The 12,154-nt window shown below is 36.0% G+C and overlaps 1 protein-coding gene across 3 annotated transcripts in view; it reads left to right on the forward strand.

The window, feature by feature from the left end:
• ntng2b (netrin g2b) overlaps positions 1–12,154 on the forward strand; it is a 68,823-nt gene that overhangs the window by 12,333 nt on the left and 44,336 nt on the right. For all 3 annotated transcript variants that reach the window (XM_084387090.1, XM_084387091.1, XM_084387089.1), the window contains exon 3: positions 5,366–6,009. In XM_084387090.1, coding sequence (XP_084243216.1) covers positions 5,366–6,009 — 644 coding nt within the window. The remainder of the gene's footprint in view (positions 1–5,365; positions 6,010–12,154) is intronic.

A 12,154-nucleotide genomic window follows, 5' to 3' on the forward strand; every position in this document is an offset into this window, starting at 1 on the left:
AGTTAGATACAACATTGGGAAAGTATCTAAAACCCCTTAACCATGGTTAAAAAAATAATAAAAAATCAGTGCAATACACTGCCTCAACTGCAAACATGATACAAAATAAATACATGTATATTAAAAATAATGATCATAATAAACAATTCATTCATAGTACAAATCACACATTACATCGAATGTAAAATAGCTTTCTCTGAATAATATTTGAAATGCAGCAAGTGCAGAAATGTTCCATTTACATTTTAGTCCTTGAATTTCATAATAATCTTTAACAAAAAATTTTTTAGGTTGCACGAGATTACTAGTACAGTTCATCTTAATACCCACAAAACTAATGTGAAGAACTTACAAAGAAAGTTTCCAAAGCTTTGACCTCATAGTTTTTTCATTTGGAAAAGACGAATGTGTTTGCAAGCCCTTTCCGACGCCCCAGAACTTTTATTAAAGAACAGCCTTTTTAGGTTTTGCCATCTTGTGTATTCTGTCGTGAAATCGCAGTGTTTTTTTCCTTTGGCTATATTTACACTTAATCATGACGCGCACCTGTGCCGAAACACCAGGTGAGCGCCGCTGTTTGCTAATTCATTATTTTTATTGTTTGCTATGCTCTTTATTTAAATCAGATAAATGTACTGTATATTTCTATACTTCATACCAAACAACACTGCAAAAATAAGAGTCCTGCTCACTCCAAACTTATATCACCACATCTAAAATAAATAATAATAATAATAATAATAAAACATATATATATATTCAGTAACTTCTATACGTTTGTGAGTCTTCATAAAGGATTCATTAAAAGAATCAGCTCAAACGAATCATTTGTTCTTTAAGCATCAATAGAAAGACATTTTTTATGTTATTACAATGCATTCGAACTGCATACTCACATTCATCTCTGGTATTTTATTATTTTAATAATGCATTGCAGGAAACTTATAACATTCAAACAAATTACACACTTCTCTTTTAGGTCTGTTAGAAATCCTAGTGAGCTGCCTAAATTAGACATTAACATTTTAAGAAATCATAACTGTTCTCTCAGCATGCAGGTTGCTCTAAATAGTAAGCAAAAAATAATAATCGTGCCTTCTAAGAGACTGTAATGTGCTTTTCATGCAAGTTCACATCCCACACCCCTTGCATATTTTTTTTTTTAATATATATTTTGTGTAATGTAATAATTTAATTAGACTTTTAGCCATGCATCAATAAGACTGCAGTGCTGTCAGCTCCGTTTAACACATTTTATCTCTGAAAGGCACAGAATATCCAAAATAAAGTCCATCTGGGGATCTCATGATGTTCCAACTCAGTCAGGAATCAGGATGCTGCCTTAGAAGGAAGCTGTCTATGTTGACTACAGTCATATAGGCTTTAGAACAGAAGTACACTATTCCTCAGAGTGTTGTATTCTTAGTGATGTTCTCGTAAACCAAATGGGGCTCACATTGTGTTCTCAGTTTCTTAAAGGCCGCTATAACTCACTCACACACACACACACACACACACACACACACTTACAATAAGAAGGTCTAAAGGTATATAAATCCACAGAGACGACAAAGAGTAAGACAGATTAACCGATTTTACAATACTGATGTTGTACTCTAACAGATTGCATGGGATGCGGATGGTGCTCGGTAAAGTTCCAGTGTAACGGTGATGTAATGTCCCAGTTGGTTGGTTTAACAGGCTGCTATATGGACGCTGTGACAGGGATCTAGCTCCATGCTGATTGTTGTCGCAGCGACGGGATTCCAACGCGGATAATTGCTCTAGGAGCTTTGTGATGTGGGCCACCTGCTGGAACAGTTGGCTGTGTGTGTGTGCTTATATGGGGCAGGAGGATGGGATTGTCTGGAAAGCATATATGCATGCTAGTTTTGCATCTTTGCCACATGCATTAATGATTATTGGGCCATGGTCATGGCTAAAACATGGACAAAACTCATTAGTGAGAAAACCTGATCCTGGATTATAATATTAAAACCGTGTCACTTAGACAGCAGAAACACACATGCGTTCATTCATGCATGCACAAACTCACATGCAAACATGCACACATGCACGCGCACATGCATCCATGCATAAAAGCACACGTATGCACATTTGCAAGCATGCAAATACACATTTGCAATGCAAGCACATGCATGCGTACTGTACAGGCACATACAGTACAAGCATGCAAATACATGCACATATACACACAAGCGTTGCCAATACATGCACACAATCGATGAAATGCACATGCACGCACATTCATGCAAGCACACACTCACACGTTTACTGTACTTTTCTGTCACAGGCAGAATTTATCTTTGACTTATAGTTTTCATAAAAATAGTGCTAATGATATTTGTATACCCTGCTCTAAGCTTACCCCTCACAGAAAACATTCTGTGTTTTTATATTTTCATTATTTAGCATATTAATTAAGCTGTTATTCTCACGGGAGCCGTTGGCACTTGGCAGATCCTCAGAATGTAGGTGATTTCAGGTTTTACTATCATTCTGGGGACATTTGGTCCCCAAATATATAAACAAAAGCTGACTCAGATACACACATCAAGCTGTCAGTCGCACAGTGCACGCTAAGTGTGTCAGAGGGTTGAGTTTCAGTGGATTTGGGGGTTGAAGGTTTCTGTGTAACATTCTCTTCCTTAATCCAACTATAGCTTTAGCGTGTCAGGGGTCAGAGTGTGTTTGCGTGCTTGAATGCGTGCATGCACGTGGGCAGATGTTGAAGTCAAGTCAGGTGATGATGTCTGCAGAGGTTTCTCTCCAATAATATTACAGGAGAGAGAAGAAACATTGGATTAAAAGAGAGATGGAGGGGTGCGTCTTGAGGAAATAGAATTATGTTGAGCAGAAATGAGTGGCAGCGTCGAGGCCTGTAAGAACGGAGCTGTAATGCGATCCTGGGGAAGAGGGTAACATTAAACCCCTTTACTGGAGCAAAGAGTCAGACGATCAGTCAGAACAGAATTAGTGGACTGTAGAATGTGTGTCTGAAAGGATTAAGATGTACAATTTGACCTGTACAAATGCAGAGGAATAACTAGTCACTGGATTTTCCAAACTGCACATGAGTTTAGACGCTTCATAGACACTTAATGGGATAATGCAATATATCTGACAGAACTGCACCCACTGCCAAGCACTGCACATTACATACTGGAATTGGTGAAGCAGAAGCTGCTAAACTGTTCTGGCTCATGCATGTTGCATAAGCGGACAAAAGTGCGATCTAATTGGATGCTGCAGGCTTTTACCTGTGAGAGCTTTCGAGGAAAAGCACTGGACTTCCCAAAAATATGCAAGAGGATGTTAGTAGCAAGTCAATGAGATATCAGATTTGTAGGTATAATATTAATAATAATATAACATTATGAATGTCTTTACTGTCACTTTTTGTCCTTGCTGAATGAAAATATGAATAATTTATTACTGACCGGTAACAGCATAGTGTAACTTTGCACAAATATATATCTAATATATATATCTAAATAGCTTAATAACTATTATTATTAATTATGTTTACATCATATTTATGTCATATTTGGTCAAAGTTATTATTATTTATGCAACAGCATTTTGTAAATCAATAAACTGTATAATTAAGCAATATATTTCTTACTTGAGAGTGAATGGCTGTTATGTTAGAAGTTGAATAATTATCCAAACGATGCATAAATTGAGTCACTTTACCTGGATCCTGTTGAAAAGTATGGATAACAGTAAAAAAACATCAGTCAAACTGATTATCGGTCCATTTGTAATTCTATTTTATACAGACAAACTGTGAGTTTGAGTGAAACTAAGGCTTTTTCATTTTACTGCCTCTCTTTATTCTTTCTGTCTTTCTCTTACATACACGCACTTTGTTTTATCTCCCCTTTAATTTATTTTTTATTCTCCGTGTGCCTGAGTTCATAAATCAGATGATGTATTTCCCAAGATTGCACTGTGCTGTTCAAGCTTCTCTTATGAGGCATGTGTGTGAGTGTGTATTTCTCTGTCGAGGTGTGTACAACACACACAGAGACTGAACACACGCTCAATAGACAGATTCAAAGCCGTCATACCTGAACGCTGCTGTGTAAGCATGTGCTATTGTTAGATGATCATCTACTGTGTGATTTTATAAAGAAAGCTGATAGAATTGACCCAGATTTTTAATGATGTGCTTGTGTGTGTGTGTGTGTGTGTGCAGCAGGAGTTTGCGCTCACAGATCAACACTCCCTGCAGTCTTTTCTTTTAATAAAAGCCCACGACTTCTTCACTGTAGTTTTACAATGACAAGTGTTTGTGAGTTTACAATCTGTCTCACTCACATCAACCCCTTCCTTTTCTGTGCATCACACACACTTTCTTCCTGTCTCTATCTCTTTTTGTCAATCACTCAATCAGTCGATCAATATCTCTATCACATCTCCTGTCTGAACACTGTCTACCTTAGTGAAAAATAAGTGTGCTTAATTGTACTGAATGTGCACTTGGGTATTAGCATTTAAAAGTTAACATTTTAAACGTACTAAATTGCAACGGTATAATTACAAATATATGTAAATACATGACATGTAAGTAAGTAATTATGGAATTACATAGATGTTCCTTAGTGGGCCGTCCTGGAGGGCAAAACCTCCGTAGAACTGTTCCGTCAATTTTCCATCTGTTTCAACCCATGAATACTTGGATCATCTCTTAAAAGAAGAAAATCTAAAATAATGCAAATTTTGGACACTTGTGGTCCATATACATACACTTCTATTAATGATTGCTATCAGGATGCGCAGAGAGTTTCAACCAGTATAACAAAAATTCCTTCCCTACCTTTTATATAAATTTTAACTATAATACATATTCATTTAATTGAACGAATATGATTTTCTTTGATTTTCTCACAGTTTTTGAGTAAAACATGTTTTTGAAAATATCAATTCTGTATTCTGTAACTTTTTTTTAAGTTCACTTTTTAAAACTTTTTTCACTTCAGCAATAAGTCGTCTTTGAAAAGAGATCAAACTTAAGTCTGTTGCTTTGAAGCATTCAAGATTTACCATAGTTTCAGTCGGAAATCAAATGTTCAGGTCTGTGCTCAGAAAGTGAATAAATGGATCATAAATACAGCGTAACTATGATTTAGTACCACAAAATACCCTAAAAATGCAAAGCATTAAATAAAAACTAAAATAGAGTTCATTAATTAAAAATGTCCTACCCTACCTTTAATATAAATGTAAACTATTTATACATATTAATTGAATTGCGATTAAGAGTCTGAAAGTATTAAATCCAGTTCTTTTGAAGTAGATTCTCTGTATAAAAGTGTGCCGTCTGTTTGTGTGTGTGCAGGAGAACCCGTACCTGTGCAGTGATGAATGTGACGCGTCTAACCCTGACCTGGCTCACCCGCCGCAGCTGATGCAGGACCGCGAGCGCAGCGGCCTGATCACATACTGGCAGACGGTCACGTGGCAGCGCTATCCCGAGCCTCTCCAGGCCAACATCACCCTGTCCTGGAACAAGACCCTCGAACTCACGGACGACATTCAGATCACCTTCGAGTACGGCCGGCCCACGGTCATGGTGCTGGAGAAGTCTCTGAACTTCGGGCGCACGTGGCAGCCCTTCCAGTACTACGCCGACGACTGCGTGGACGCCTTCAACATGCCGCCGAGACGCGTGCGCGACCTGAACGCGGCGAACGCCACGCGCGTCATCTGCACCGAGCAGTTCTCCCGCTGGGTCGGCTCCAAGAACGAGAAGGTGGTGCGGTTCGAGGTGCGCCCGCGCTTCGCCACCTTCGCCGGCCCCAGGCTGCTGAACATGGAGGGCTTGTACACGCGGATGGAGAGCATGAAGGGTTTACGAGATTTCTTCACGTTCACCAATCTCAGGCTCCGGCTCCTCAGGCCCGCGCTCGGAGGAACCTACGTCCAGAGAGACAACCTGCTCAAATACTTCTACGCCATCTCTAACGTCGAGGTGCTAGCCAGGTGAGAACACACTAACTAGCAGCGGGAGGCACAAACCTGCAGAAATTAAAAACAAATAAATAAATAAATGACTTGATAAAACATATATAATTAGTTTTAAATTACATTTAATCCTGAATTTATATATATATATACATATATATATATATATATATATATATATATATATAATACATAATTTATATGAAATATGTATTTTCAAAAACATGTTTTACTCTAAAACTGTGAGAAAATCAAAGAAAATCATATTCATTCAATATATATATATATATATATATATAAATACAAATTCTGTATTTTATTTTTTATTTTTTTTAACTTTTATTTATTTATTCTTTAATTATTTTTGTATTTATTGTTTTATGCATTTATTTATTTTTATATTTATTCATACCCACATGTATTTATTTCCACATTTATTTATTTGTACTTTTCTAATGACGTTACATTATTGTAGCTCTTCTGCAATTTCCTCCCATTATACATTTGAAAAAGTAGTTTATTAAATATTTGTTTAATGTTCTATACCTGTTATGTATTTAATTTATGAATATAAATATATAAATATATATCAATATACCCAATTAAAAAAAAAATATATTTTTATAATTTGTATTTATATTTTTACAAAATGTATTATACATTATTATGAAAAATATATACTTTGATTATTAATTATAATATCAAATATAATTATAAAATGTCTTAATGCATCCCACTATCCCCAACAACTTGACACAGAAATAATGACTGTGTTCACTTACTTGGTATTAGATGATGGCTAATCTGCCCCATGCCATCAGTGTGAGTAAAGCGACTCTACTGAGTCAGGCCAATTATTATCCATAAACCATTTGGAGCAACTCATCTAATAAGATTGCGCCGTGTATAATTATAGAGGCAAACAGATGCTTGTTATCATAATGCACACTATCATAACCAATAACTATTATAACTATCAGGAGGCACACAAATGATCTGCAATAATGGTCGAGTCATTACTTGACTGTCATAACAGATCAAATGAGACACTGAGGTCTCTCACAGATAATTGCAGTGACTGACAGTCTGTTAACAATAACCCTGTCTTTCCTATCCTATCATGACATGACAGCTACTGCGTTAAAGGAATAGTTCACCTAAAACAAAATACAATTCTGTCACATCTCTTCACACAGATTTTGCTGATCAATTAGTATATAAACATGTATCACAACAGGGGTCATTAACCTAACAAACTTTTAAAGGGTACAATAGCAAAGAAGTGTGAAATGAAAATGCTCATGATAAACTAAATTGTGATTGATGTAAAAAGTCTTAACTGCCGTTTTAAATGGCCATAAAATGCTGCAAAATGCTAGAAATACATGGAAAGCACATCACAGACAGACAACAGTGAGCATTAATGAGTGTAGAAGCTGAGCTGAAGATGTGTCAGAGATCACAGAGGCACAGAGAGATGCCCATGGGCAGCCCAGATGGAAAACACACACTTTCCCTGTTCCCTGCACTGATGCTGGGCTAAAATCTGTGGAAGGGATTTCACTATGGCAAAAATCTGTCAATCAAAACGTTTCTGTGAATTGGGCCAATAGGGTGTCCTGTTACACTTTTAAAGCACGATTTGAAGCTCAAATCACACATCAAATCAAACACAGATGTCTTTTGTTGTTATACTATTATAATACTAGATAATTATAGCATAAATTGAATATCATATGTCTGTATCCCCTTATAAATGCAGATTCTGGCCTGTCCAACCATAATCATAATTTGCATATTCTGTTGAATTGATGTTCAGTTGACTGTAGTAAAAACTGTTTTTAACTCATTTTAATCACCACAAAACATAACACTGACATAATGTGGACCCTCTCTACAGCATGACAGAAAAACACACATAATTTCATTACATTTTTCGTCATTTTTATACAAATTGTTGACTGATTTAATCAATCTTAGCCATTCAACACTGTAACCTGATTTTTTTATGTATATATTATTAAATAATAAGTATATAAGATTATATGTTATTAGAATATCAATATAGATAATATTATGTAATAATAATAATAGTTATTATTATTAACCCTCTTACACAAGTTGTATACATAAATAAATGTTATAAATGAATAAGTTATCAATCAAAATGTATTCATATTAACCAAAATATTTCAGAAATGAACATGAAAGCATCAGAAGATGGAGAACTATATGCATTATTAGCATCATTATTATTATATGAACTAATATCACTAATAACAGAAACCAATACTCATACAGTATAATATGACCACTGAAAGTTAAGTATCACTTGTCAGTTATGATTTTGTTTTAAAGGGAAACTCATAATTTTAGGCCCTAATTTGTACCCTGTTCATGGAACGGGCCAACTTTCATCTTATTAGCAGCTGAAAACATGAAATATTTTATAAATGTGAGCCATCTATATGAGTGTGAGATTGTGTGTTACAGTAGACAACACTCATGTTTATCATTTTACAGTCGCAGTATATATGACGAGTACATGAATACTGAGAGAAGGTGTTTATTGTAAGATTTATTGATTGTCATTTACACACTGAGAGAGGATTTAGACATCTGTATTAAGATACACTCCACTGCACTTGACTTTCACTCATAATATCAAGCGTGACCATGCACACACGCGCACACGCACACGCACACGCACACGCACACGCACACACACACACACACACACTCTCATCTTTTGCTATGACGTACAGTTCTTCTATACGGACGGCTGCTGAGGTTGCAAAGCGCTGTGATTAATTTGACATACAGTTAGTTGCATTTAAAGACACACACATATACACACATGCAGCTGAATTTATAAAATTCAATCCTGAGATGTGTAGCTCTACATAACAGTTATGATGACGTGTGTGTGTGTGTGTGTGTGTCATTTCCTGTAGTATTTAGTCATAAATAGAGCCGTTTAAACACACCGATGTCCACACACACCCTTGGAAACACAATCTGATGATCAATAAGTTATTCTTAGGCTGAGACTTGGTAAGATACGGCTGACGGCTCTCGATCGATCATCGATCACAACAAGTGTGTGTGTGTGTGTGTGTGTGTGTGTTGTGTTTCCTTAAGCAGACTGTAGTGATTGTGTGGAAATATGAGTGAGTGTATTTTGTGTTAGTGAGTGGATGTTATACACTGAAAAAAATATTTTCTCTCAGAAATTACTAGTGAATTTCACAATCACAAAGAAACGACAGGTAACAGATTGAAGTAGAAAAACTGAAAAAGTACAGGAAATTTCTTGTAAAACACACTCCAATAATCTTTGTTTTATTCACGACTTGTTTTACGACTACATAATATTACACAGCATTTTTGGCCCATAAACATATTTTAGTTTGTCATGATCACTTCCCTCTGAATTTAAAGTCAATTATTGACTAACCTTAACCTAGGTATTAAAGGGATAGTTCGTTCAAAAATGAAAATTCTGTCATTAATTTCTCACCCGTAAGACTTTTGTTAATCTTTGGAACACAAATGAAGATCTAATTAATGAAATCTGAGAGCTTTCTGTTCATCCATTGACAGTCTACGCAACTACCACTTTGACAAAAAGTTCATAAAGAGATCGTAAAACTAATCCATATGAATTGAGCGGTTTAGTCCAAATCTTCTGAAGAGACTCGATCGCTTTATATGATGAACATATTGAATTTAGGCTTTTATTTACACATAAACATTGATCAGGGAACATAAAGAGGAGCTCAACCGAACCTCTTGCTGAAACTCAAACGCGCTGTGTAACACGAGAATGAACCTAAAACATAAAAACATTAAAACTTTAGCATTTCAAATTTAAATTGCACTTGAGGCAGTTTTAATATGAACTTTTTAATGATATATCTATCTAGATATGGTGAGCGTAATTTCACCAAGTACCACATGTTCCTGGATCAACATCTTTGTTGATCCTGGAACAACTTTCCAATCAACCAATCAGATTTGAGGGACAAGTTTACAGTTTATGTCAAGTTTAGTCTTACAACCAGGGTGAGGTGCTTCAACATCAGTGTTATTCACCTATCATTTCCCTCTGATTTTAGGGAAAAGTTATGGGTAGGGTTAGGTTTAGGGGTAGGGATCGGGTAAGGACTAAATTTTGGGACAGAATGTTATTCAAACATACATTAAGACAACAGGTTAAAGGAGAACTCCGGTCAATTTTTACATTGAGCTCATTTTTTTGTACATTTGGAGTGCTGTCAGTACAGAGAACAACGACAAAAATCGGTGTTGCCTACACCGAGTTATCCTCTTTTTAAAATTTGCACCCTGTTGACTTCAATGGGGCAAGTTTTAAACCTGCTTTTAGCCTCTTAACATCCTTGATGTGTCATTACAAGTGCACAGGTCATGTGAGTGATTCCTTCTGAGTGAACGCGGGTGAATCTGACTGCAGTAGATGTGAAAGATATGAATAAAAATGATGTTAATTCAGCCAGCGCACATACCTGTATTTACATCCTGTTTTCGGTCGAAGTCCACAGTAGTCGATTGTCGAGTTCACGCGCGTGATCATAGGTACTAAACCTAATGACACATCAAGGATGTTAAGAGGCTAAAAGCAGGTTTAAAACTTGCCCCGTTAAAACACGGTGTAGGCAACACCGATTTTTGTCGTTGTTCTCTGTATTGACAGCACTCCAAATGTACAAAAAAATGAGCTCAATGTTAAAATTGACCGGAGTTCTCCTTTAAGTAAAAATATAATAAATATGTAATATAGTGCATGTATTTCGGCAACAGCGAACAGACACGTCACATTTAAAGAGTGTCAAGAAAACGTTTATTGTTTGATTTTCACTATAAACCTGACAGAATATGAAAGCTGAGACTTTGTTTTATATCAAAAAGTAATAAAGCACAAAGCTTATTGCGATTATAGGCCTACTGATACAAATAATGTTTAGTGAAGCTTTGATCACATAAACTGAAATTGACTAAAAGATCTGTTCATCGAAACGAAGATCGATTCAAAACAAGAAATCGATCCACAAATCGAAATCGAAATCGGAAAAATAAACAGTCGAAACGCAGCATCAGAAGAGCACTAATTAAACATCACCCTTTTATTCAATTATTTCAGCCCTCCAAAACTGTTTCAGCCGAAACCGAAAATTCATTTTTGGACAAATATTTTTCAGTGCGTCACTAAAAGTCTGAGACAGAAATGAAATGGAGATTCAAGCGAACTGACAAAAAAGTTCAAAATCCAGTTGAATTATCCAGTTGTTTACAGAAGTTCTGTTTCCATTAATAAATATCAATGTTGAGTCAAGAGCATCTGAATATTTCAAGGCCCAACACTTGATGCAATCGCGCCTACAATGTATTTCATTACGGAGTAAGAGTGGAGTGTGACAGCTACAGGTCGCCAATGAATAATCTGTGCTCTCAAAGCTCTGGAGGGCTGACTGGTGTCAGTACACACACACACACACACACACACTGCAGCTGCTACAGGCGTAATGCGGTGTGACTTTGTGGAAAGCCAGGATGTCTGTCTCTCTGAGTTATAACTATAGCTCTGTGTCCTCCTCCTCTGGAAGGGCATGAGAAGAGGGAGCGTGTTGAGATTGTGTTAACTGTGTGTGGTCGACCCCCGGAGAGACGTCTTAAAGAACTCTCTCAGGAGCCACTGCAGATCGAGAAGACAACTCAGACATCACAACTTTGTAGAGTTTTACAAAGACTGCGGCAAACCACCATGAGACGCATATTTCGGCATGTCCAGATCACACGTCACACGAAAAAAAAAATTAAGGATAAGGAAATGAAGCCTATTTTTAATAACATTCAAAAAAAATTATTTATTTTTTTACATTATTTTCATGATAATTAAACACATTTCCCCTGGAAACGTACTTACTGTAATGTGTCCAGATGTTTCCCTTTTGAGGCGTATGAAATTCTCAATTATACTAATTATATACTAATAAACTCAATGTAAATTCAAATACTAAATTAAGTTAATATGTAACGGAGTATATAAAATAAAAAAATTATTTATATATATATATATATATATATATATATGTGTGTGTGTGTGTGTGTGTGTGTGTCTACATAATTTATATAGTAAAATATA

This window comes from Rutilus rutilus (assembly GCF_951802725.1).
Source record: "Rutilus rutilus genome assembly, chromosome: 18".
NCBI classification, from domain to species: domain Eukaryota; kingdom Metazoa; phylum Chordata; class Actinopteri; order Cypriniformes; family Leuciscidae; genus Rutilus; species Rutilus rutilus.